At 41.2% G+C, this 27,766-nt stretch overlaps 1 protein-coding gene across 5 annotated transcripts in view; it reads right to left on the bottom strand.

Moving 5' to 3' along the window:
• The window catches only part of Ptprc (protein tyrosine phosphatase receptor type C), a 98,500-nt gene that overhangs the window by 12,948 nt on the left and 57,786 nt on the right, over positions 1-27,766 (bottom strand). For all 5 annotated transcript variants that reach the window (XM_070041881.1, XM_070041880.1, XM_070041878.1 and 2 more), the window contains 17 exons: positions 27,231-27,443; positions 25,824-25,952; positions 23,911-24,054; positions 20,458-20,577; positions 17,102-17,266; positions 15,348-15,556; positions 13,907-13,967; positions 11,059-11,167; positions 9,633-9,667; positions 9,098-9,207; positions 8,113-8,203; positions 7,943-8,019; positions 6,227-6,263; positions 6,036-6,133; positions 4,735-4,860; positions 3,181-3,338; positions 1,343-1,478 (listed from right to left, as the gene is read on the bottom strand). In XM_070041881.1, coding sequence (XP_069897982.1) covers positions 1,343-1,478; positions 3,181-3,338; positions 4,735-4,860; positions 6,036-6,133; positions 6,227-6,263; positions 7,943-8,019; positions 8,113-8,203; positions 9,098-9,207; positions 9,633-9,667; positions 11,059-11,167; positions 13,907-13,967; positions 15,348-15,556; positions 17,102-17,266; positions 20,458-20,577; positions 23,911-24,054; positions 25,824-25,952; positions 27,231-27,443 — 2,018 coding nt within the window. The remainder of the gene's footprint in view (positions 1-1,342; positions 1,479-3,180; positions 3,339-4,734; positions 4,861-6,035; positions 6,134-6,226; positions 6,264-7,942; positions 8,020-8,112; positions 8,204-9,097; positions 9,208-9,632; positions 9,668-11,058; positions 11,168-13,906; positions 13,968-15,347; positions 15,557-17,101; positions 17,267-20,457; positions 20,578-23,910; positions 24,055-25,823; positions 25,953-27,230; positions 27,444-27,766) is intronic.

Raw genomic sequence — 27,766 nt, forward strand, 5'->3', positions numbered from 1 at the left:
CCTCAGCATTTCTTTTATTTGTTTCCTAAACTTAAAAAATAATTCTCATTCACTACATTTTTCAGTGATTGCTACTGCGTTTGAAATTCATAATATATGACTCTAATAGTATATAACATAAAGCAAGTTCATATTCCTCTGAATATATTTGTGAAGTTTATATAATTTTTTAAAGAAAGAAACTTATTTAAATCATGTAGTATGCCAACCTCAAGTATAAACTCCACCCCGCCCCGAATCATGTTTGAATCCAGCATTTTAAGAAAAAAAATGATGTATTTCTGTTAAACCTATTTAACCACCACTATCTAATTCCCTGCATTTGGTGGATCCTTCTACTCTACCTTCCTTTTTTCCACAAAACAATAGCTCTTTTTGTTGTAGATGATCTACTAACAGAAACATGAGACCTTTTGTGTGCTTTCTTAAGGATGAGAAGAGATGACAAGATTACCCTGTGTGACAGCTGGTGACTTTATTGGCTCATGGGTTTCCACTCTGGCCCACTGGCATAGACAGGCACACACCTAGATGGCTCCTTGCATCTGTACCCTGGCATGGGGCTGTGCAGAGCCTACATTCTATCCTGTGCCTCGTCAGCGTTCTACTGACTCATCTAGAGCCTTTTCTACTTCTGGCTATCTTGAAGGAGGATGCTGACTGCAAAGTCCTTCTCTGCACCTGCACCTGTTCCTCGTTACCCACATCTGGGGCATCTGCCCACACGTGTTACCGCTGAGTCAAGCGCAGGCATTTTCAACAGTAACTACCATTCATAAACCATCCTTCACAATTACCAAGTGGGTGAGGCAGCTTTGCCTCCAGTTCATCTTCCCGTACCCTTTCCTCAGCATTACGAATCTGTGAGGTGAAGACCTACCTTAGTCTCCATTTTTTTGAAAGACCAAACTAAGACATAAAATGATTAAATAAAGTCCAACGACGACCAGGGAAAAGAATTCATGGCAGGATTTGAACTTTGAACGTTTCATTATGCTATTTGTTGTATCTCCTCCATGTTCATTTTACCAGATGTGATCAAATCTGATTTCAATGCCCTTTCCCCGCCCCCAGTTTGGCATGTATAAATGGCATTTCATTATTATTATTATTATCAATTATTATTATATATTATATGCTGCATTATAAATATATGCATCATTCCTATATTTTCTGGAGTACACCTATATGCAAATGACTGTCGGTTATTACATTATTGTTTTTGAGGTAAGACCATGTCTAGTTGGAAGTTGGGGGAGAGTTTCTATCTGTGCTCAGATCATTCTTACGCTCCAGCAGAGCTTTAGCGCACAGCGAGCCGCTCCTGTCAGTCGGGACGCACCTCCACTTGCACCATCAGACATCTCTGCCGCCTCAGCTTGACCACATAACCGTACACGTCCACTTTGCCCTCCGCCTCCAAGCCTTCCAGCATGGCATCAATCCCAATGTAGGTACCTGTGCGTCCGACGCCCGCACTGGGAAAACACACACAAACATGGAGGCAGGAGAAGGAATGAAAGGAAGCAGAGATGGGGATAGTATGTTTCTTTCTGGGCACCTGTAACCACACCTGTACGTGGGAGGCTTGGGTAGGATGAATTTGGTTCAAGGCCTGCCTAGCGCCTAAAAGTGAGACCCTATCTGCAAGCTGACCCCCCAAAAGATAAAAAGATCTGGAGGGTTAATGTGGCAGAGCTCCTGCTCAGCCTAGCTGAGTCTCCTTGAGCTCAAATCCCAGTGCCACCAAGAAAAAAGGAATGTAAGTCATACACCATGACTGTATTCAATTACAGACTGTTAGCTTATAAGAAATGGCTTGAGTGAGGAGTATGTGTCTCCTCTCATCTTGTTTCCCAGTAGAGGAACTGCCAAAAGGAAGGGTGTGCGGATAGGACAGGGGGCAGAGTGTGTACCAGGAGGCGAGGATGGGCCGGAGGTGAGGACGGGGGTAGAGTGGGGGTCAGGAGGTGAGGATGGGGGTAGAGTGGGGTCAGGAGGTGAGGACGGGGGTAGAGTGGGGGTCAGGAGGTGAGGATGGGGGTAGAGTGGATCAGGAGGTGAGAACGGGGGTAGAGTGGGGGTCAGGAGGTGAGGATGGGGGTAGAGTGGGGGTCAGGAGGTGAGGATGGGGGTAGAGTGGGGTCAGGAGGTGAGGATGGGGGTAGAGTGGATCAGGAGGTGAGGATGGGGGTAGAGTGGATCAGGAGGCGAGAACGGGGGTAGAGTGGGGGTCAGGAGGCGAGGATGGGGGTAGAGTGGGGGTCAGGAGGTGAGGATGGGGGTAGGGTGGGGGTCAGGAGGCGAGGTGGGGGTAGGGTGGGGGTCAGGAGGCAAGGTGGGGATAGAGTGGGGTCAGGAGGCGAGGATGGGGGTAGAGGGGTCAGGAGGCGAGGTGGGAGTAGAGTGGGGGTCAGGAGGCAAGGTGGGGGTAGAGTGGATCAGGAGGTGAGGATGGGGGTAGAGTGGGGGTCAGGAGGCGAGGTGGGGGTAGGGTGGGGGTCAGGAGGTGAGGATGGGGGTAGAGTGGGGGTCAGGAGGTGAGGTGGGGGTAGAGTGGGGTCAGGAGGCGAGGTGGGGGTAGAGTGGGGTCAGGAGGTGAGGATGGGGGTAGAGTGGGGGTCAGGAGGTGAGGTGGGGGTAGGGTGGGGGTCAGGAGGTGAGGCCGGGTAGAGTGGGGGTCAGGAGGTGAGGTGGGGTAGAGTGGGGGGTCAGGAGGCGAGGTGGGGGTAGAGTGGGGGTCAGGAGGTGAGGTGGGGGTAGAGTGGGGTCAGGAGGCGAGGTGGGGGTAGAGTGGGGGTCAGGAGGCGAGGATGGGGGTAGAGTGGGGTCAGGAGATGAGGATGGGGGTAGAGTGGGGTCAGGAGGTGAGGATGGGGGTAGAGTGGGGGGTCAGGAGGTGAGGTGGGGGTAGAGTGGGGTCAGGAGGTGAGGATGGGGGTAGAGTGGGGTCAGGAGGTGAGGTGGGGGTAGGGTGGGGGTCAGGAGGCGAGGTGGGGGTAGAGTGGGGTCAGGAGGCGAGGTGGGGGTAGGGTGGGGGTCAGGAGGTGAGGATGGGGGTAGAGTGGGGTCAGGAGGTGAGGTGGGGGTAGAGTGGGGTCAGGAGGCGAGGTGGGAGTAGGGTGGGGTCAGGAGGTGAGGCCGGGTAGAGCAGCGGGCAGACTCTCTGCTGGCCGCTACCTGCAGTGCACCACGATGGGGCCGCTGAAGAAGTTGCTGAAGGCGTTCACTCTGCGGCGCAGCTTGAGCAGCAGGTGCGGGTCGTCGGGCACGCCGTGGTCCGGCCAGCTGGTAAACTGAATGTGTGTCACTTCTCTTCCCGCCGCTTTTTCTTTTTTCTATCACAAGAGAATGTTTGTCTTTGGAGTAATCTTTTCTTTCTCAGAGCAAACTAGGTAAACCAAAAAATCCTCATCGTGCAAATATAAGCTGCATCAAAGGGCCTTTTCCTCGGGCGCTGGGTAAGTTTGTTCAGCCATGGCTGGATTTTCCTTGCAGCTAACTAGCAGGGGAAGTGCACGCACTACACACCGAGCAGTCCCTTTCCAGCAAGGTGTGGTAGCTGAAACTCTTAAGACCTGTCAGGAGTGGAAACCCAAAACAACAAACATAAACACACCTCCCAAAATGGGGGGTGGGGTGGGGCTGGCTGGTGGGAGTAGGTATGGGGGTATAGTTGGAGAAATAGCATTAGAGGTCATTCACGCAGCTTTTTAGAATTCTTCCCCTTGATGAACCAACAAACAGAAGTCTGCTTAATTACGGTATGCATTTAACACTTTAACCCCCAGGTGGATAGAATGATTAACTTGAAACAATGAACAGTCAGAATTCTATATTTGGTGTGTAACGTTCGGATAGGAAAGATTTCAGTTGATCAAGAACAGGAATCCAGACTGACAGTTGTTACCAGAAAAAACATCAAATGTATATCACTGAAAGTCTCCTGCAAAAAGGAATCCAGGCAACAATCTAACTCTTTATTTTAAAAAACTCTTGTTTTCAAACATGATTATGAAGATATATTCCATAAATCTAAAAGTTTTCCCTGCATACTTGTTCTATTTTTTTAATGAAAAAGTGTTTGGATTTTAATCACAAAGTAACACATCACTACTAAGTAATTATAGGACATTTGGTCACCATAAAATGAAAGTCTAGACTAATGAACTGCTACTCCCTGTTCTGACCCCTCAGCCCAAGACAGCCACCAACTTTCTGCCTTTATAAGCTTGCTTACCTGGAATTTTGTCACATGTGGAATTATACAATATGCCATTACCTCCATTTCAACCATTACCAAGGTCACTTTGACTTATTTTCTGAATGAAGTGCTCTGTTTCTTCTGTATAGTTAGAACTTTATAATGCTAGTGAGTTGTACTATCTGCATAAAATTGTTTCCATAATGGTTAGAACCCACCTAAAATAAGGATGATCTCTTTATTCATTTAATAACTTAATCATTGATTCAAACCATCTAACGTATGCTTTAAAAAATACTTTAAGGGTCTACCATAACAGATACTTTTGATTTGGAAAGGACCAATGAATCTTGGGCCTAAAACTTAAATTTGAGTCTGTCAGCTTGTGTTCATGATCTAACCCAGCTTCTCCTCCTCAAGATGTTTAAATGAATGTTTCTAGGTATCTCTTAATTTCTCACATTTAATCTTCCAGCCTTTTCTTCCTATAAAAAATATCAAACCAAATTATAGTAATACAATGAACTCACGTTTGTGATGCTCAGCTTCTGAATGATGTAGTCTGGACATCTCTTGTGTTCACTGATCTCTACAATAACATCCCCAAAAGACCGTGTCCCTTCCTCCATCGATGGCCAGTATTCTGCACATTTGTTCTAGCGTTGAAAAAAAAACCCCACAAATGATTTCAGCTTTTCATTGGAAGAAAATGATCTTTAAAAGCACCAACCCAAAAATTCATTAATCTGTATTTCTCAAAACCATTGCAAATTATTTTATTTTAAACAAGTATCTTTCTTCTTGTTATGATAACCGTCTTTATGTTTGAGTGGCTGTACAAAGGGTTTCAATTCAACAAATCAGTTCACAAATACAGTGAGTGCATCTTGATCCCTGCCACACTTCCCTCACTTTTTCCCACCTGTCCTGCTCCCTGCATTCCTCCAAGTCACATCTGGTCCATTTTTACATATGCCCATTGAGTATCATGATTATAATGATGACATGCATCTTTCATTCTACAAGAATATAGCCTATCCACCTTAAGTCAGGGCTAGAAACCTATCATTTCTCATTAATGTGGCCTAAAGGATTTCCTTCTGTCTACTCAGCAGACAGACCTAGCTGCTTCCCAGACCTAGCTGCACGTTAGAGTTCCCAGTGGGCTGCAGAGAAGGGATGGCTGTGGTCAATTTCAGGATGGTGAGGGTCAGGGTGGTAACCCAGGGGCGTTTCCTCCTAACACCCCACTCTCTGTCTTCCTAACTGTCTGCCCCAGGTCAGTTTTGCTTGGTGTATTCACAAGTACTTATGAGGTTAACACAGGACTAAAATAATGCTCAAAAAATTAGGACCCAAGCCGAGTGCTTGTGGTTCACACCTGTAAGCCTAGCTCCTTAACAGTCTAAGATCCAAGGATCAATGCCAGTCCAGGCAGGAAAGTACAGGAGGACGCTTATCTCCAATTAACCACTGAAAAGTTGGAAATAAAACTGTGGATCATATGGTAGAGAACCAACCTTGAGCAAGTAAGCTAAGGGAAAGTTACCCAGGCCCCGAGTTCAAGTCCTGAAATTGGCACAAATAGAAAATCAAGGACCAAGCAAAAAGCCTAGCAATGAAGCCAAAGTATTTAAATGGTAGGCATATAGATATTTACATATGTAACCATTTCATTTTTTCTACATTCATAAAAATCTAACTGAATAATAACACCGAAAAAAAAAAGGAAGAAAGAAAAACAGAGAAACAATTGTGTCAACAAGCCCATTTGCATGGCTCTCCAAATGCAGTCCGCCATGTTCTTTTCCCAAGCCCAGCCTGGGCTCACCCTGTTCCCTTCCTCACACCGCGTGACCATGACGATGACTGTGGCTTTTTGTTCCCAGATCATCCTCCAGAAATCATCAACGGTTTCATCCCTGGGACCTGAGAGTCCAACGAACATGAGGTGAGACATACTTTCTTCCAAGGTAAGGAAATGATTTTTCAAGAATAATTTTAAAATATCAAATGAATTACCTTGTGCAGCAATGTATTTCCTGGGTTCTTTGAAGCCCTGTTTCAAACACACAGAGATCAACTGTCAATCCTTCATTAATGTGAAAAATTGTGAGCTAGAAGAAGTTGGTTGACATCAGCCATTTCTTGCCTGTAATTTTTCCTGTTATTTTATTATTAAATAATAATAACAAAATTATGAAAGGGATGCGAGGAGACATTTCACTGTCCCAAACAGGTTAGTTAACATTTGCAAGAAGTTCCACGCATTTTTTTGTTGCTGTACATTTCATTCTCATCTGGGATGGTGAAGCAATTTACCAGAATATTCCAGATACTGCTATATTTAATATTCCTCCAGACATTTACCGAGCAACCTGCCACTATCTAGGCCTTCCTCCCAGTCCTGTGGTTACCCTGTGGATCCGTACGCAATTTCCTCCATTACACTCCTCTGGGAGTTTAATTAATTAATTAAGCCCCCTACTTCTTAACTGCCAATGGAATATACGAATTCTTTAGTGTCCTTCTAGGTAATTCCAAGAACGTGAAAACACAAGTTTTACTTCATCGCCTATCATGTCACTAAGATAGACAAGGAGCACAGAGAACATACACTAATTTCTTCCAGAACTACCTCCCAAGTGTTAAATTTTCCTGAGTAGTAAGCAAAGAGAAAGAGATGAACTTTGCCAATGAATGAAGGTTTACATGGGAGCCACAGAATTCACAACTAGTTTCATGTTCATGAGATTTCCTGAGTGGCTACAATAGATCAAGTCCCTACCTAAAAGCTGAAGAGAGTTGCTTTCCAGGGGCTCACGGTAGAGAAACAAAATGATGACCGGATCCCATAGCTACTATTTATACTTGAACAGAAATGGTAGGTTAGTATTGTTCCCAGAACCTATCTAAATCCTTTCAAAATCTCTCATGTTACTTGTTTATTTTCAGGTTCTTTGATTCTGAAATTTAAAAAATCCTTATCTTTAAGCAGTTGTACAAAGGAGCTACCATTCACCAATGCAGCTGATGAACGCAGCGCATCTTGGTCCATATCTCCCTTCCCATCGCCCTCCACCCTCCCTCCACCCCCTCCCACTTCTCTTCATGTTGTAGGCTCTACACTGAACTTCCACTGCATTCCCCCCCTTCCTTCTCTTCAGATCCCCCCCCTCACTTGACACTTTCCCATCACACCTGTCTCCTGCTGATTACTTTGTTGAATGTTGATTTTGCCCTTTAAAGAATTACACTGAGTTTTTCCCCAGAATCAACTGTATTACAGTCAATAGGTGTGTGTGCAGTAATCCCTCTGTGCTGTCCCTGCTCCCTTCTCCAGCGAGTGCAGTCCTGGGGCTCTGTGGGGCAAAAGCGGCATTCCTCTAGAAACACACGCACAGAGCACTTCTTCACGACCCAGCACTTAGCAGGCACCCGAGGATGCTCATTTTTGCATAATTTTGTTTTGTTGGAGGTTTTTTTGGCAAGAGGAAAAATCTTAGGCTGCACCTAGGATGGATGTGCATATGCTAAATTACTGTTCTGGTAAATACAGATAATTGTGTTGTGTGTCTTAATGATGACAGGGGCTTTACTTCAACACGTTTGTACTAATTCCTCCAAAATTCTGCAAAGACAAGGAAGGGGCCGAATGGAATGCCTAGCTACAAGCAGAAGGAGAACTGTCAAGGGTGAAAGGGGAAGGTAGAAACAGACTGTGGCCGTTGTACTCACATCAATATAGCTGGCATTTATGTAGTTTGACCCTGCATCTCCATTTATTTCAGAGAGTTCAACCCGGTTATAATCATCTGTTCAGACAAGGAAAAGAGGAAGAGGCTAGTGAAAGACTGGGCAATGCAGAGGCCTGAACAGCCAAGTTCCACTTGTCCACGAGTACTCACAAGGGAGGATATCCACATAGCGGTTCTTATTCAGGTTGAAAGGCTTACGGGCATCTTTGATGGAAAACTTGCTGAACACGCGAGGAATGCTCTGGAAGACACAAAAGAGTCCTTGGGTTGCAGCAGACTCCGGGAAAAGGGTTTTCCCTTTGCCAGTGATCACTCCGAATCAATCACACATCCCGGAAAACGTTTCCTTTACACTGATAAACAACTTGCACGTGGCCGCTACAATGGAGGGTCTTGGGAATTTTGCAAAAATAATTACTGGGCTTCCTAAAAACAGAAAATGATGAATTACTTTTGGAACAGAGCCTGTCAAAAACTGGTAAGTTTAGAACTTGTGGCTGTGTCACGTTAAGCTTCATTCAATGACGGGAGCTCGGATATTTATCTAGAGTACAAGTACAAAATGAGCCAAATAGGTTCTGTGAGAGATTTGACCCCAGTGTAGTAAGACATTCCAGCAACATAGTTACTAGCTTCAGACTATGATCCTGTCAAACTCTTATCTGCCTTGGTAATATTATTGTGTAGAATTATGTATGAAGGCAGTAGGCTTGAGAGTTAGGCTTCCGTGGTTGGGAAGATCAGGATAGAAAGTGGAAGACAGGGCACCTGGCAGACAGATGGCCCAGCAGGGCGCTTCTTCCCAAAATGCCTTGCACTCCCACTCAACCAGTGGCAAGGGCTGGATCAGCACCTGCCCAGCCATCCAGGAACGGGGCACAAAGCCCAGAGGAGGAAGGGGAAGAGGCTACCATTACAGTGACTGCTCTCAGACAGGGCTCCACTGGACTTCCACATCTGGGCCATCTCCACAGAGAATCTACTTTTCTGTCTTTCTTTCCCTTTCAAATACACTTCCTCTGTCCGCCTTATTTACAAAAGAAAATAAAAGCAATGGCTATAGAAATGTACATGCAATGTTATTGTCCTGATGACTGAACTGATTCTCATGTCCTAGGCCAAGGACACAGCGTACCTGAAATTCAGCCAGGAAAAGCCGGCCTTCATCGGCAATCTTTCTTTTGTAAGTTTCCAACAAAATATCGCCATGAATGGCCTCCACATTCATCAGCTGTTTTTCATCATCTGTAGGGAGGGTGATAATTCAAAACCAGTAGCGTGACCACCACAGCAGACACACAGGTTAATTTCAGAAAATCAGCAGCTTGGATTGAACCCTTCGCCTCTTTCTCTCCTCACAAATGTTCTGGCGGGGAAATCTCATTCCCAGATAAGTGAGTATTTGCTTATAAATCACTGTACCCGAAATCTGCTACTTCAGTCTTCTCCTGGCTTTGTATGGTGCCCTTTACCAGAATATATCTCACCATCATCTACAACTTAGAGAAAATCCCAGGCCAGATATTGCCATGATGAGCACATCCATTTCTTCTTACATTTTACTTAAGTTAACGATATCTTTTCTTTTTGATATTTTTATTTCCGCCTTTGCTCATGAACGATTGTAAATCAAGACAGAGTAGTGTTCAAGAAAAGTCATGTACACTTACCCCTTTCAACGAGCTCCTGTTGTTCATCCAAATTGCTGAGAAAATAGGAGATGTAAGTTTCTATATTTGTAACACACGTTGAATTTAGTTGACATTCAATTTAATTGAGTTAATTTTCTTTAATGAATGTATTAAGGAAAGGAGGAAATGGAAGCAAGGTGGACAGAAGGAAAAGAGGAAGGGAGTAAAACAGGAGTGAGAGATGGGAGAAGGAGGAGGAAGGAGAAGGGAGTTAGAGGGAACTAAAAAAATGAAAGAGAAAAAGGCAAACAAGAATTCTTTATTAAATTCAGATACATGACTAAATAACTTCATGTGTGTGTGTGAGAGAGAGAGAGAGAGAGAGACAGAAAGAGAGACAGAGAGAGACAGAGAAACAGAGAGACAGAGACAGAGGTGGAGTGTACATGTGTGTGTGTATGTGTGTGTGTGACAGAGAGAGAGAAAGAGAGAGAGACAGACAGGAAGAGACAGAGAAAGACAGAGAAACAGACAGAGACAGAGGTGGAGTGTACATGTGTGTGTGTATGTGTGTGTGTGTGAGAGAGAGAGAGAGAGAGACAGGAAGAGACAGAGAAAGACAGAGAAACAGAGAGACAGACAGAGACAGAGGTGGAGTGTACGTGTGTGTGTGTGTGTGTGTGTGTGTGTGTGTGTGTGCGTGTGTGCACTGGGGCTTGGACTCAGGGACTCACACTCTTGCTTAACTTTTTCTGCTCAACTATTTCTTGCTCAACTCTTTCTGGTACTCTACCACCTGATCCATATCTCCACTCCTGTCATTCTTCTTGTTAACTGGAGATAAGAATCTCTTAGGGGCTGGGAAGGTGGCTCAGTGGTAAAGCTCTTGCCTTGCATGCCTGAGGCCCTGGGTTCGATTCCTCAGCACCACATAAGCAAAAAGAAAAAAGCCGGAAGTGGCGCTGTGGCTCAAGTGGTAGAGTGCTAGCCTTGAGCTGAAGAGCTGAGGGACAGCGCCCAGGCCCAGAGTTCAGGCCCCACAACCGGACCCAAAAAAAAAAAAAGAATCTCTTAGATCTATTTGCCCACTTCTGGCCTCCCACCCACCTTGATCTTCAGATCCCTGCCTCCTACTTGTTTTAATCCTCCCATTTTTCTTAATATATTGCTCTTCTTGGGCAAAAAATAAACATACTTTCCTGCTATTTCCCTCTTTTCTTTTAGTTCAGGCATTCCCAAATTCCTTCAATCCAATTTGCTTATTCAGTCCATAATCTCACTAGTAAGTATAGAAGATATGAATACATAGTATACACCAGTAACACAACACTCAAAGTCTTTAATCTACAATTCTGTGCTATAGTCATCTGTAGGTCACATCTTAATCTTGTTCTGTTGCTGCCTGAGGAAATAAACTTATACCATTACTACAACCCTTATTTTAAATTAACAAGTCAACCCTTACCTGGATCTTTTCTTATGCAGATCATAGATTTTATAAAGTACAAAAATGAGGGCTATTGATGTCACAATAATCAAAAAAGCCAGAAATATAATCAATGCTTTGGAATTATCTAAAAATAGAAAAACAAGAAGAGAATGGAAGATAAAAATTATGATTAATTATCCTTTACAAACTCATAACAATGTTTTTCATTTATTGTGGAGTTTTTAAAAATTAAAAATGTTACCATAAATCCAATTTCCTGATTCTGGAATTTTAGTTAGAACCCAGAAAAGCATTTGCTGCTAAAGAGAGTAATTAGAATATCAGAAAGCGTTCCCTTTTCCTTCAGTTAAATAATGCCCTATTCTGATATACCATAATTCAGAATTAATTCTCTTTTAGTCATTCCACTCTAAAGGGATCATGCGGCAAGCTAGTTATTATCATTTTCAGAGACAAATATCATGTAACTCAAGTTTATGTGTAGAAGAAGCAAAAGGCATCTTGGGCAATCAGAAATGTTTCTGCCTCACAAGATAAGCCCTCGTACACCCTCCCTATCTATATAATCAATAACCGAGAGGCAAAATTATTTCATTTGATTGGGAAGATAAAACTTGTCTGGACCTAAATTTTCACTGTGGTTCAATGTTAACTCATATCCTTTCTTAGGGTAAGGGCAGAGAAAAGACTGTGTGTTGGAAATATCTTAATTTGAATTACATTTCACACTTGGTTCTTATCCACAGCAAAATGCATCCAAATCATACAATGACTCAGCAGCCTCATCTCCAGAACCAAATGGCTCAGCTGTCACTCATACCACCAGCACTTCCTCCCTGGGAAGCTGGCTGGCATCCTTAGTCTGTTTGTACTTGTGTTCCTTAATTCCTGAAATGATGGTAAATAACTTGCTTCATAGCAAACTCTGAGTACAGTGTCTAGCATACAGTAAATACTAATTTCTTAATGTTCAAAACACACTACTGAATTTTATTATCTGCCAAACATTGTGGCGAATAGGCCAAAAAAAATGGGATACAAAATTAACACACAAAAAGCAGAAGTTCTGTCACACAACAGTAGAGAAACACTTGTAACAGAAACCAAAGAAGAAATCCAATTTAAAATGACTACAAAAATAGCTAGGACAAAGTATAACCAAAAAGATGAAGAATATCTACAATGAAAATAGTAAAAATATTGATGAAAATAATTACTGAGGATACAAAATACTGTAAATCATCTACGCTCAGAGACTAGAAGAGTAAATATTACTAAAGGGTCCATACTACCATAAGCAATCTGGAATTCAAGGCAACCTTAAATCAAAACACCAAGAACAGTATTCACAGAAATAGAAACAGCAATTCTAACGTTGATATAGAACCACCAAAAAAAGTCCAAATAGCCAAGGTCATCTTGAGAAAATTAAACAAAACAGGGGCATTACTTCCAGAGTTTCAAAATACATTATTTACAAAGCTGTAATGATTTCTTGCTGCATGACTATCTCAAATTACTTTTACAAAACTGTTAATTTATACCAGTGATTAGTGTTATGAATATATGTGCATATATATACCATGTATATGTATATATCAATATATGTGTGAGTATATTTGTGTGTATCAACATGATTGTTTCCAGATCTTGTGGATGAAGATCAACTCAGAGACAAACATCATATTTCATCTTTCTCATGTCAATGATTGAAAAACAAAAACAGGATGCCCTGGAAACACAGAATGGCCTGAAGTGAGACTTTAGAGTCATGGTATCAAATGGGTATAAATGAATGTTGTATCCAGCGTCACTAATTATGATGGATTCTACAAAGATACTAGTTCAGTAAGTTCAATAACAATACATTACTTAATTCTTCAGATATATTCTGTGCTTTGAACACAGAAAGACTCTACCTCCTCCAGAAACTTAGGAACAGTGAAGACGTGGAAGTACAGACTCACAGTAACAGACTGCGAGGAGGGAAGTTCACAGCTGAGCAATCGCAGCAAGTTCTGATGAGTGCAAGAGAAAACCGCGGAATCTACCATCTAAAGAGCTCGCAGAACAGGCTAGATGCCATTAACTATATTTCCTGGGTCTCTGGCCTAGGGACAAGATTTGCAGTGGATATGATGCATAGGCCAGGAAATGGTACAGTCAAAGGTCGAGTTGTCTTCATTACTCTTGAAGAGCAGTGTGCTATCATGCTCAGGTATGTCAAGAAAACTACAAGGAGCACTGGACAGATCTATTGGAAAGTGGTCATTCTCAGGAGCTGAGCATGGTGGAGAATGATGTGACATGTGGTGGTTATTTTCGTCATTATAATGACATTTAAATTAAGGATATTTTCATTTATACCTTCACTTGGATTAAAATATTTCAAATAATGCTACTAAACATTTAAATAGCCATAGTGTTTTGGGTGCACATATATCTTCAATCACAGAAACCAGGACAAATTCACACACACTCACTCACACACACACACACACACACACACACACACACACACACACTCACTTTTGACAAGCCAAGTTTCACAAACAGAAGAAAAGACAAACAGAGGTAAAAAAGGGAGTAATCTCTGAAACAGGGGAAAAGGGTCATTCACAAAATCAGAATTCATTAGTCCATGTAGCTACATATGACTCTCACAATGGAATCTCTAAATTTGAACCTAAGATATGGCATGTTTAATATGACATTCACCTATCAATGATATGCCTGAAATTTCCAAATGTTATAGAACTTTGCAGAAGACACACAAGTGACATCATTGAATGTGATCTTGGTTATGAGAGGACCTAGCTGTAAGGGCTGGCACAGAGGTAAGGAGCAGGTGAGAAGGACTTACAGGATGTGGACTGGTATTTAGTGACTGGAGATCCAGAAAATTCCCCATTGTAGACATAGACCTAAATGTCAGCAATCAAAAGCAAACAAATTAGTTTTCCAATGGAAATTACCTTGCACAATGTGAAACACATGATTTCTCATGTAATACTGTTTACTCTCCTCAAAAAAAAGGATGGTTTTCTCTAATGTAAAGCTGAAACAGATTGCTGCTCAACATTTTTGAAAAAGCAGTTGAAAGACACAAAACCACGTTCAATTATTTTTAGTAACAGTAACACAAGCAGCAAAACTAAATAACTAAATACAAATGGATAAAAAAATAAAGTCCAATACATCAAAGACTCATAATTTAAGGTTGATGTTTACTATTAATATGCCAATATTTTCCCATTTTACTCAAAGAAAGGAAATTCAGCCATGTACTAATATGAGGGTTGCACATAAAATGCACATAATTTTGAGTGCAATGGAGGTAGTAAAGTAAAAGGTAGATATAATAAACATATGTCCCATAATATTTAATTCAAATAAGGAAAAATAATGTAGACATATAGGAAAACTGAAAGAAATAAACAGGAATGTTTATTTATATTTATCTTGGCAAAATATAAATTTTGTGTGCAGTAAATCTGAATAATGACACTGGAATCCCTTAATGAAAAATATAAAAAGTGAGGCAAATATAGGTGTAAGGTTCTACTTTAGATGTCATGACATTTCTATTATTCACTGAACATTCACGAACTTTTATTCACATTGAGCTAGGAAGCTTCTACATTTTCCAAAACTAGTCAGTTATTAAAAACTCGTAATGAGTAATAACAGAAATTCAAAAACACGCAATGTAGAACACCTTTTCCTTCTCGTCATTTTTTTGGTGGGGGAAGGTAGTACTGGGATTCGAACTCAGGGCCTCACACTGGCTAGACAGATGCTTTCCCATTTGAACCAGGCACCCGTTCTTGTGCATTTTGTCCAATGTTGTCCGCTGACTGCCATCTTCCTATCTTTGCCTCCTTCATAGATGGATGATAGATTAAACCACCATCAAGGCTAGCCTCGAACTATTATCTTCCTACCTGTGTCTCTCCTACCGCTGGGATTACAGGCATGTGCCACCATACCCAGCTAGAAACATTCTTAAACACTTCCAAAACACAAATAAGCCATCAAGGCACAGAATAAGTTTGGCAAAATCACCATTATTACTCAGAAAGCATTGTGATCTGTGGCACAGGAAGAGCCATTTCCTTTCGATCTGTTAAAGATGCTAAGAAAAAAACAATTGCTTAAAGCCACAACTTTCACTCCCAGGGATCATTCTGAACGATCACAGTGCAGTGCCAGGAGTCACCGGCTCTGCACCTGCGGCTGATCCTGACGTCACTCAGGCACCGGCAGTGTGGTTACCCTGTGACCTGGCGCGGCCATGAGCTCACCTGCAGCTCATACTTGGTGGAGTAGTGCAGGTTGTCCACGAGGAACCGGCAGGAGCTGTGAGATACATTCCTAAGGAGGACGCCCCCGCTCCTGACCTCCAGGCGGTAGACGGTCTTGGGGCCGTTCGCCCGGCTCGGGGGCTGGCAGGAGACGGCCATGCTGTTGTCTGACTTCGGAGTGACCATCACGTGGTTGACCTGGGTAGGCTCTGGCCCGATCAAGATTGGTTCTTTTACTCATTTCATAAATCCATATCAAAACGACTTGACAGCATATGCACGGTTTAAGGTATTTTAAGTGTTAATTTGGATGAGAGTACATGTTTGGGGTGGGGGTGGGTTTGGCTGTGTGCTGGGTCTGGGACTTAAATTCGGGACCTCACACTCTCATTTGCTTTTTGTTTTTGTTTTTTGCTTAAGGCTGGTGCAGCGCTCTACTACTTGAGCCACAGTTCCAATTCGGGCTTTATTTATTTATTTATTTTGCTGGTTTATTAGACATAAGAGTCGCATGGGCTTTCCTGCCTGGGCAGGATTCTAACTGTGATCTTCAGATCTCAGCCTCTTGAGTATCTGGGATTACAGGTGTGAGACACCAGCTCACAGATGAGAGCACAGACGACTGAGTAAAAGCAGTAACAACAAAATGGTTGAAAAGTAAATCGCCTGCTCCCTGTGATACAGAGGTCCTGGAGCCCAGAGGTAAATGCGAGGGGAGGGGGGAGGGAGGGCAAAGAGGTGGGGATGGGGTGTGTGGGGAGGTTTGCGACACAAGGTCAGATCGGCTTTTCCTCCCTTAAATACACCGCTAGCTGCATTCCTCAGGAGCTGGCAGCAGACGCTTCTCTTTCTGTGATAGCACAGAAAGTCAGGAACACCAGAACGAAGAGCTCCAAAACCTGCGCTTTTCAAACTGATAACCAGATGACCTGAGGAATGTCTCATTGAAACAAATGATCAAAATCTCAAGTGGATTTCTTCCCTTCCTTCCTTCCTTCCTTCCTTCCTTCCTTCCTTCCTTCCTTCCTTCCTTCCTTCCTTCCTTCCTTCCTTCCTTCCTTCCTTCCTTCTCCTTGACCACAGTCCTGGACCACTTGAGGTTTCTTGTGATGGCTGCAATAGCAGGCACATGACACAATGCTCCACTTCTTCCATAGAGATGCAGCGGAACAGAGCTATCTATCTATCTATCTATCTATCTATCTATCTATCTATCTATCTATCTATCTATCTATCTATCTATCCATCCATCCATCCTGGTCAGTCTGGAACTGCCTTCTTCCCGATCTCAGCCTCTCACGGCATGTATAGAAGGATGACAGGCATCATGTACCAAGAGGCTCAGCTGTTGTCTGAGATGGAGATCTCATCTACTTGCCCAGGCTGGCTCAAACATGAATCCTCCCAATCTAAGCCTCCCAAATAGGAAGGATTGTACGAATGAGCCACCAATCCCAGCTGGCAATGCCTATTTGCTCCAGTCTAAGTTGGTTAGGTGTTCACTTGTCTGAAATCCTACATATTGTACCGATGAATATACCCTTATGCTTTATCCTTACGAATTTTACGGTGATCTGCAGAACACAGAACCACAGAGAGCTGTTTTTATGTTACTTTGCTGAAAATTATTATAAGTTTTGACAGTAAGAAATGCATCAGGCCAATATATTTCTCAAGGGAAGCAAAACACTCATTCTGTGCTCCAGGCTATTTGTGGGAATAAGCTTCAAAAAACCCCAAAACGCAGAACTTACCATCTGCTTTGGTGTGAGCTGCACATTGCGCATCACTTCCATTGCGTTGTACTTTTCCAATGACGTAGGCCTTCAGTGATATGCTGTAGTTTGTAAAGGGGTCCAGGTTTACAAGCATGTGTCTTGTGTTGCTGGCTGTCACATTTCTGCATATCTTACTCCCACCTAAGAAAAAAAAATAGAGAGAGAGAAATTAGAATCATTTTGTAAGTCATGGGGAAATCTGTATGGCCAAGAGATGCACTAAAGAAATTCAGTTATAAATGAGAGCTAATATTAAATTAATCTGGTATATAAAGTATTGACTAAGTTCCAATATATTTAGAAAGATGGGTTCTTTTCTTTCTAAGAACATATTGCTCCCAGTGCAGACTACAAAACAAGTTACAATGTTTAAGATGATTATTTTCATCATCTTTTTTAATAAGTTTTTTATTGTGAAAATACTGTGCAGAGGGGTTACAGTTACATGAGCAAGGCCATGAGTACATTTCTTATCAAGCATTGTTGCCTCCTCCTTTGTTTTTCCTCTACCATTCTTCCCTCCCACCTCCACAATTACACTCCACCTGCCCCCTAAATTGTAAAGCTCCTTTTTTCAACATAGTGCCTTCTACATCTCATTGTTACGAGTCAACCTGTATCCCTATTTAAACATTTTGTTTTTTCCCTTCCCCTCCCCCAATTATACCAACATCAAATACAGTGCAAACAGGGGTTATACTGTGGGGGAGGAACATACAAAGCAACAAAAAAACCACATGGTACCTTATAAATACGTTAGAAACAATAGCAAGAAAGAAAAAAGCCACGTGTGTCCCTATCTTGAGGTTCATTTCACTTAACTTCCTCTTATGTGGTCATACGTACATAGCTTTTGACCTTTTCTAGTTGTCCCAGACATATACTAGTTATTGCAAATAAGGGAAACCATGGGGCCTATGTTTCTTTTGGCTTACTTCACTTAATATAATTTTTTCCAAGTTTTCCATTTCCTAACAAATGGGGCAATGTCATTCTTTCTGATGGAGGCATAGAATTCCATTGTGTATGTGTGTGTGTGTGTGTGTGTGTGTGTGTGTATATATATATATATATATATATATATATATACACACACACACACACATATATAGGTCATCTCTTTTCTTAATCTCCAATTTTCCTTAATCTCCAATTCTTAACTCTCCACGGAAGCACAGTTACTGTGCTTCATTTGGTTGCCAGTGGGAGATCCATGCTATCAAACTAAGTTAAGCACTGTAGGACATCCCGGGGCAGGAGGGTGAGCAACACTTTGCTCCAATACAGCAATCAGAGTTGTTCACTTTGAAAGACAGTGAAGCTGAACGGATTCAAGGAGAAGACAAAATGCCGGCAGAGAAGGAAGAAAATGTTTCTAGTTTAGAGACGTGCTGGTGAGTACACTAGATTCTGGATGGGCATTCAAAGAAGAGCAAGAGACTTATTTCAACATATTCTAACATTTCAGCAGAAGAGTCCGCTCTGCTAAGCAAAACTCACTGGGCACAGACATTAATGATTAGTCAGATGAAGTAACAACAACAACAAAAAAAGGATAAAACATGTTAGAGAGGGAGTAGGTCACTATAAGACTAGCATTGAAATCGCCAAAATCTCCAGTGTATTTTCCTTACACCCTCCCTCCCTCCGTCCCTCCCTTTCTTCCTTCCTTCCTTCCTTCCTTCCTTCCTTCCTTCTTTCCTTCCTTCCTTCCCTTTATTTCTTTTTTCTTTTGCCCTTTCTTTTTCTCTTTTCCCTTTCTTCCTCTTTCAATTCCTTCCTGCCTCCCTCCCTTTCTTTCTTCTATTTCTTTCTTTCCTCTTCTTCCTTCTTCCCTCCCTCTTTCTTTTTCTTTTTCTATTTCTCTCTCTCTCTCTCTCTCTCTCTCTCTCTCTCTCTCTCTCTCTCTCTCTCTCTCTCTCTCTCTCTCTCTCTCTCTTTTGTAAATTGTGGGGCTTGAACTCTGGGCCTGGGCGCTGTCCCTGAGCTCTTCAGCTCAAGGCTAGTGCTTTACCACTAGAGCCATGGTGCCACTTCCAGTTTTCTGAGTGCTTTATTGGAGATAAAAGACTCACAGACAGTCCTGCCTGGGCTGGCTTTGAACCATGACCCTCAGATCTCAGCCTCCTGAGTAGCTAGGATGACAGACATGAGCCAGGGGTGCCTGGCTCTTTTTCTATTTCTTATTTCCCTTCCTCCCTCCCTTTCTCACTTTCTTTTTTCTCTTTCCTTTCTTTCTTCCTTGTTTCCTTCTTTTCCTTTTTCTATTTCCCGTTCCTTCCCCCTCTCTTTATCTCTCCCTCTTTCTATCTCCCTTCCTCCTTCCTTCCTTTCCTTCTATCTTTCTTCATGTAGCATGAGCTGGCCTCCAACTCTCAGGCCCCTTGCCTCATATTGGTTGTTTCTTATTCATAATATTTGACTTGAAAACTACATGTCTATGAACTCCATATGACGACTTTGTTCAGATTTTAGACACCGGGGGAGGGGTATCTTATGAAAAGATGAACTGACAGGTATCAGCTGGGCCTGGTTGTTGTCTTTTCACACTGCACACCTGAGGGGACACCTGGCTGCTTTCCACCAAACACAGAGAAGGCAATGGGGGAGATGCTCACTGCGCCCCTGGCCCGTGGAAACCGGATCAGAGAGGGGGCTGTTTCCAGAGACCCACGACACATCACCAATGCCCACTGCTTTCTACACACATTCTAGATACTTTACCTTGTTCAGGGGACGTTTGCTCTCTTATATAAATAACCTCATCTAATGATTTCAGGTTTGATCTAGCCATAGCTTAATTGCTGCAGTAGTCCAACCATAAACAAAACCCACCCAAGATCCCACTAAACTGATTGCCCTGTCTAATCCATACGCCCATCTTTATTCACCTAGTATTAGGTGAGTAACTACTACTGGAGTTAATACACACTGGGTGTATTGGGGGTATGAACTAATAGTAAATTCTGGAAGAAGTGTGGGGGTTTTGCTTGCTGTCTGACAGCTTAGATGAAGAGTTCAAGACAGGAAAAATGGCTTCAATAACATCTGCAGACCGATGGATGTTATCTGTCAGGGACTTTCTTTCCCACGTGCTGCAGCATGAAGGCTGGCCGTGAGACAGGTTCCGATAAATAAGCAGGCATTAGAGAAGTGCTGGAGTTCTCTTACATTTGGGGCTGGAAAATCCCTTTAGGAGTAAAGGCAGGTCAGAAACTAAGGCAAATCAGGGGCCCTCACAGACTCTGTGCCAGAACTCTGGCTGAAGAAATTAATCCAAATTGAAATTCTTGGTTTTCCTTTCCTGGAATTAAGCTCTGCACAGTTATTACCTGACTTATTCTGATAACATAATATAAATCCGTGGGGTAAATTTTGAGGCTGTGTCCAGGTAACAGATACTTCGCTTGCACTTATGGTGGAACAAATAAGATTCTTAGGCTTTTCTGGAACTGTTCAAAGAAAAAGAATAGGTAACGTCAAAAAAAAGGCAGGAAACGAATCATCTTTACACAGCAAACCTTCATTGGTAACAGCTGTTGTGAATGAAGAGTGAGGTTTATGGAAAGCTATTGGGATTCACTAGATTTGCTTTAACGATCCTAGAAGGGTCACTTCAGAGTGGACCCCCAGCATTTATAACTTGAAAATACATAAGAACCACCCCCTGCTCTTGTACGTGTTATCGTCCCAGTGCTGACATTTCTAGACCTTCTACTAGAAAAATCTATGACATTGCATCATCATTCAACGGTCAATGTCTAGTTGAGCTGTTTCCAGAAGGGAGGTTCTATGACCGGATCTTCATTGTCTCATGGACATTTATGTTTCGAGAAATATCCAGAATATTACTGAGTCATACCTCACATCCTTGCCGACATTCTTGTTAGTCTTTTAGATTGCAGCTTTCTTGGGGGATTTGTAATATTGCCTTCAGACGGCTCGTGTCATTGCACATCTTTTTATGTTGGTTATTAGTAGCTTCTTGCATAGAGTGCATATACAACCTATTTGCCTATTTGTATTTTATTGTAACTAGTTGTACAAAATTTTCCGTTCAAGTCAGATCATGAAGGTCATCCCTTCCGTCAGTCTCCTCTGTCCTTCCCAATTCTAATTGCCTTTTTTTTTTCATTGCACTGTTGGATGGTTTATTTTGTAGCTGAAAATGCTCTCCAGCTATCTCTGAAAATCAGTTGTGGATATTTCCTCACTACCTCTGGCTAGTTTTATTTACTCAAAAGAGGAAGAAGGTTCCATTTTGATGAAGTCCATCTTACCGAGTAGTGAATGAGTCTTCTTCCTTTTTGTTTATTAGGAAAGTTCTGCCTACATTAAAGACATCAAGGTGTTCTCCTGTGTCTCTGATGAAATATTTTTATATCATTTTAGCTTATGGATCTATGGAACTTTTTGAGTAAATCTGTGAGTTTATTGAGAAGCAAGATGTGATGTCCACTATTTTTATAAGTCTATCAATCAGGATAATTTATTGGCATGATTCCCCACTATCCCCCTCTTCCACTGTAAAACTTGGTTATCTCGGATTTCTAATTCTCTATATTGGTCTACTCTATCAGTGTATTTGTTACATTGCCTTATAGACCATTTTAATCTTAGTACTTTTAATACCCCACGAGGATTTCTATTTTTAGTTTTTAGTTTTGTTGAGAGTATGATTTTATATGGTTTTATTTGCTCTTATTATTTTATTTTGGAGCATTCCGGGGAGACCTAGATTTAGGCATCCCCTTTGTCATCAGCTAGCCCTTGCTTACAAAATATGAATCATTTTGGCATGTTTTATCCAAAGTCTGACAATCTTATATTAAATATGTCAGCTCTGCAAAGTTTCAGATTGCAAGATCAATATAGAAAAGTCAATCACATTTCTATCTTCCATCAATGAACAATCTAAAATGAAATTTAAAAAATAATGCTTCCCAGAAACAGGAATAGACTTAAACTAGGGATAACTTGAACAACTGAAGTACAGAGTTTAAAACTACAAAGCATCCTGGATGCAAATCAAAGAGGATCCATAGAAAGGTACTTCATGCCCTCCACCTGAAAGCGTAGCTCTGCTCAGCACCATGCTCCCCAATTGATAGACAGATTCAATTGCAGCCTCTGTCGCAATCCCAAATGGGTTCTGTAGATGTTCAAAAAGTGTTTAAATTTCTCTAGACATGTACCTAAAATCATGTCAAAATTGAAAAATTGTCTAACAAATTTATCTAGAATTGGAGCACCTCTTTATAGTCTAAAGAATATGGAAGAAGAATAAATGGAATGACACAATTCTCAGCTTCAAAAGTTACTATGAAGCAATAGTAAGAAATAGCCTAGAGGTAGTATCAACATATGCATGGAAACCAATGGAATAAAACTGAAAGTCTACAGACAAACGTATCATAATGATCCACTAAATTTGGGCAAGAATGCCAAAATCACTCCGTGGGGGCAAGATTCCTGTTTTGTTTTGTTTTTAACAAATGATGGTAGGACAACAGAAAGTTATACGCAAAGAATGAAATTGAGAAGTTACCTTACCCATCTATAAATGTTAATTAACTGGAAAGGAATAATACAGCTAAATGTAAGAGAGAATGCTATAAAATTCTTAGAAGAAGAGGTGAAGGTAAATCTTAACTTTTGATTTGGTAATGCACTTTTAGCTAGGAGAATGCCCTCTGTTCTGTGTAATCATTTCAATAAGAATGATCTGTTTGCCAAATGTTTGTACAACTTGTCTGCAAAGCTACTTTTCTATCGTTGCTTAATTGAGGTTCATTCTTGAACCTCACTTCTGCTAAGCAGCATCCCCCATTGAGCTACCCTACAGCTTTAATTCCAATTAATTTATTCTTCCTAGGTAAATGTGTTTAGAAAAGTATACACTTTAACGCTCAAATCAGATGCCTTAAACTTGTAGAAATGCTATTCTACTTTTCATCTAATCTTTATGGAATTATTCACATATCCAGTTGTCTGTGCTGTATTGCCACATATAGAATTAGCTGATTTTTCTAGAAAATTCGACATCGATTTGGAATCTCTATATGTCTAAAGGATATTGGAACTTAGGGCTCTTTTTATTCCTATTCCCTTCTACTTTTCCAAATGTTACTAATTTCTAGAAGTGTAGTTTACAATTGCTATTAAGAATATTATTGTGTTACTTACTATCTTCCAAGACTGGGACTTGAACTCACTGTCTAATACTTTATACTCCTTGGTAGGGGCCCTACCACCTGATCTACATCTCCAATCCCTAGACTATAATTTGAACCAAAAACACAGAAATTTGGGCCCTATATAATCTGTGTGTGTACATGCATGCGTGTGTGTCTGTGTGTTTGTGTGTCTGTGTGATTGTGTGCATGCACACATGCATGCCAGTACTGGGGCTTGAATTCAGAACTTCATGCTCTCATTTTGCTTTTTCGCTCAAGACTTGAGCTCTACCACTTGAGCTACATCTCTACTTTTAGTTCTTTTGGTGGTTAATGGAAAATGAGTCTCATGAGCTTTTCTTCTCCGGCTAGCTTCAAACTGCAAACCTCTGATCTCCCTGAATAACTAGGATTACAGGCATGAGCCACCATGGCCTGTCTTATCATTTATTGTTTAATTCAACTTTAAAAAATTAATTTTAAAAAGTCTTGTCTCTTTTCTGAAATCCTTTCTTTGGTCTATACCATTATTTCTTGTGACTCTCAAAAAAAAAAAAACTGCAAGAAAATAAAAGGGAAAGCAATTCTACATATAAGCAAAATACTCACTCCCCAAATCTGTTGTAATAGCTTTAGTTTGGTTGATATACTTGTAATTATTATAGGATATTTCTGCACCACAATTGTAAGTTTTATTGGGAAGAAAGCCTGTAAACATAGTGCTTTCTGCTGAAGATGTCCGGGAAACATTGTCTGAAAGAAATAAGAATTACATATGAGTACATTACTATATTACATATACCTTTATTTTCTGAGTGCTTATAATTGCACCATACTCATTAGGTTAAAACCTAAGCAAAGGATCCAAATAATAAGTCAAAGATCTTTAAAATTATTCTGTTCTAATCAACGTTTAAGACCATATTTAGCAAGTATCATAATTCATTTAAGAGGGTCCCTAAATGAACTGATAAAATACAGCATCAGTTCAATCATTAGTAGTCTTTCTTCAAAACTGATATTATAATTTGCATTTCATAGAGACTGATTGTTCTGTATGTGTGTGCTGTATGTGGGTATGTGTGTCTGTGTTGTGTGTATGCGTGTGCATGCATGCGTGAGCACATGCACGCACCAGTCCTAGCTGGACTATAGGGCTCAAGAGTAGCACTGTACCATCTGAGACACAGTTCTACTTCTGACTTTTTTGCGGCTAACTAGAGATAGGAGACTCACAAAGTTTCCTGCTCAACTGGCTTTGAACTGTGATCCTTAGATCTCAGCCTCTTGAGTAGCTGGGATTACAGGCTGGTTTATCTTAAATAGGTCATTTTAAAGATCTATCTCAAATAGATCACAGAATTGCAGTGTGTCATACATGTTTTTTTCCTCATACTCTGATTTTCCTCATACTCTATGGATCATAGCCATGTCATAGCCTTATATCTCCTCCTTAACTTAGCAATTGCAACCAATGTCACACTCCTTTCTGTGTGTGTATGTTTACACACATCTATTTTGCCAAATATGGTGCCACGAGTGGTTGCATGCCACAAGCTAGACAAGCCCACCTCATCATTTTCAAATACATTGAAATGGAAATGTTGCAGCTATTGGCTCTCTCACCACAAACTCAAGTTCATCTCTAGAAACACTTGCTGTTTTCCTGTTACGCATGCTCAAACTTGTGTGTGAATTTTGTGGATGGAATCTTGATAAACTCAGGAACCATGGAATCTCATCTCTTATTTTCTTTCCTAGAAGAGTATTGCAACCATCCATCTTTCTCTCTCCTTCCTTCCTTCCTTCCTTCCTTCCTTCTTTCCTTCCTTCTTTCCTTCCTTCCTTCCTTCCTTCCTTCCTTCCTTCCTTTCTTCCTCTCTTTCTTCCTCTCTTTCTTTTTTTTTCTTTCTTTCTTTCTTTCTTTCTTTCTTTCTTTCTTTCTTTCTTTCTTTCTTTCTTTCTTTCTTCTTTCTTTCCTTTCTTTCTCTCTCCCTCTTTCTTCCTTTCTTCCCCCCTCTCTCTTTCTTTTGCTGCCAGTCAGGGGGCTTGAACTTGGAGTCTGGACACTACTCTTTGCTCAAGGGTAGCGCTCTCAACCACTTTGAGCCAGGGCATCACTTCCAGTTTTCTGGTGGTTCATTGGAGATAAGAGTGTCCGGACTTTCCTGCTTGGTCTGGCTTTGAACTACGATCCTTGGATCTCAGCCTCCTGAGTACTAGGATTACAGGTGTGAGCCACCAGTGCCTGACTTGCATCATTGTTTTATGATATTCTTCCCTCATCATCTCCTCAATAAGGTTTGAAGTGAAACAGCTATTAGGAAAATTCTTTCATGAGCTTTTAATTTCAATTTTACTTTTCAGGATATTTTTCTACTGGAATTTCAGTGCTGTAGTCAACACATTCCCTGGACTCCAAATATACAACCGGAAAAATTTATAAAAAGAGGCAGAGGTGAAGAGCAATGTCAGAGTATCTTTCTACCACAAATCTTCTCTGAGCTGTGTGTTATGCTTACCACACCAAAATGTGTATTTGAAGTTGCTTTTGTTACAAGCAAATGTGCCATTTATGTCCCACTTTAACCAGATGGAAGTATCTGCATTTTCCTTAGGTGTATGATCACATAACCGGAACCTTTCCTTCTCTGTCAAGAGAACACAGAAATAGATTTGATTAATATTCCCCAGTATGAAAGTACTATCATTTCCCAAATGAAGTGCTGAAATTATCCTCAGGAAACAAAAGTTAGTAAGCATTGAGATGGTTTTTGACAAAGTTTAACAATTCTCCGACCTTGATGTTTCTTCATTACTTTATTTCTTATGGTTTTCAGTTTTCCTTTCTGAAATGGACAAAACTGGACATGCAGTGGGTCAGAATGGGGACAGAATGGACCCTGCATACTGGTGTACACCGGGTAATGAAGGACGCAGGGCACCTCCCATGTCTGTGACTTTCAACACTCACCATGCAGCTTGGAGAACAGTGCTTATTGCGTGTTAGCCCCAGACATTTTGACACTATTTCCCTTAGGATTTATGAAACTACCGTTAAATAAGATAGCTTCTCACACTCTAAAACATTCCCTTTTCTTTTAACTTCGTAGGCTCATATTTTGTTAGGTCTGGTTTTAACTGAATCATTGTTACATCGAGTCTTAGGGGCTTCCCCCTTGGGGAAGAGATTTCTCTCAGGAGCCATTATCAATGTCAGCAGTATGCAGGGAAAATGAGCAAATTAGATGAATGTTTACAAAACACATCACATTTTAACATAAACAAATGTGAATAAATCACAAATCTTGAACTATTAAATGATGTAAATGAATTTAAATAACTGCACAGTGTCTGCATTCCTTTTCTGAAAGGCATTTTTCTAAGATGTTCTGTCAGTTCTCCAGCCCTGGGTAGACAGATGCTGCTCATCACTCCTGGCCCCTCCCCTCCCAGAAGTGGCTGAATTGACAAAACTAGCTCCACCCCTTTCATATGACTGTGACGTGCAGGAATTCTGCTTCTTTCTATAAACATCAAATCCCAAATGAGTTCATTGATACATATATGTACACTGAATCACCTAGTAGCATAAGCTTTATCGTGTGTGTGTGTGTGTGTGTGTGTGTATGTATGTATGAATCTCTTTGTGAAAGAACTTAACAGGGTGACTGACATACAAAGGGAAGGCTTGTATTACGTCCATATTCTCATGGGTTAAGGTGTTCAGAGACCCACCCTGTTCCTCAGAGCTAACTCCCTGGCCTTCAGAAGTACTTTCCTGCCACTTAGAACCAACTTCCATTTCTTTAGATCTCACTTCCTGCCAGTCAGAGCTCTGCTCCACCAGCTCCTGGGGTCCCCCAGAATACACACACGAAACTGTACTCTTTCTGTAAATATGCAACTAGAAATTGATTTCTACTTACTTGGGGGTACATGTAATGTTAAAGATGTAGGTGGAGAACAAGAGTCATCATATACTTCAATTTTTTCTGATGAGCATTCAGTCAGGCCTTGTAAACTCTCTTTGCAGTTCTTTGACTTACATTTTACATCTCTAGAAAAATTTAGGTTTGCCTCAAATGATGAAGTAGTTTTGTTATATTGGTATTCCACAGGTCTGTTCTTATATCTGTCATCTGAGAGAAAAGACAAGATTATTATTTAAGACTGACTGAAACTATTTTAAAAACAAATGTTTTAATGTACATACCTAAATATCTGTGGATATATATTGATATAGATATGTGTATTGATAGTTGATAGATAAAGAGGAAGAGGAAGAGTGTTGGAGGGGGGTCTGCTGGTACTGGGGCTTGAACTCAGGACCTCACACTCTCACTTGGCTTTTTATTTTTCTCCATCTTGGTTCTCTACCATTTGAGTTACAGCTCCACTTCCAGTTATTTGGGTGGTCAATTGGAGATAAGAGTCTCATGGACTTTTTGCCCAGGCTTGCTTC

Source organism: Dipodomys merriami, unplaced genomic scaffold (assembly GCF_024711535.1).
Source record: "Dipodomys merriami isolate MVZ:Mamm:240054 unplaced genomic scaffold, mDipMer1.0.p SCAF_31, whole genome shotgun sequence".
Taxonomy (NCBI): Eukaryota; Metazoa; Chordata; class Mammalia; order Rodentia; family Heteromyidae; genus Dipodomys; species Dipodomys merriami.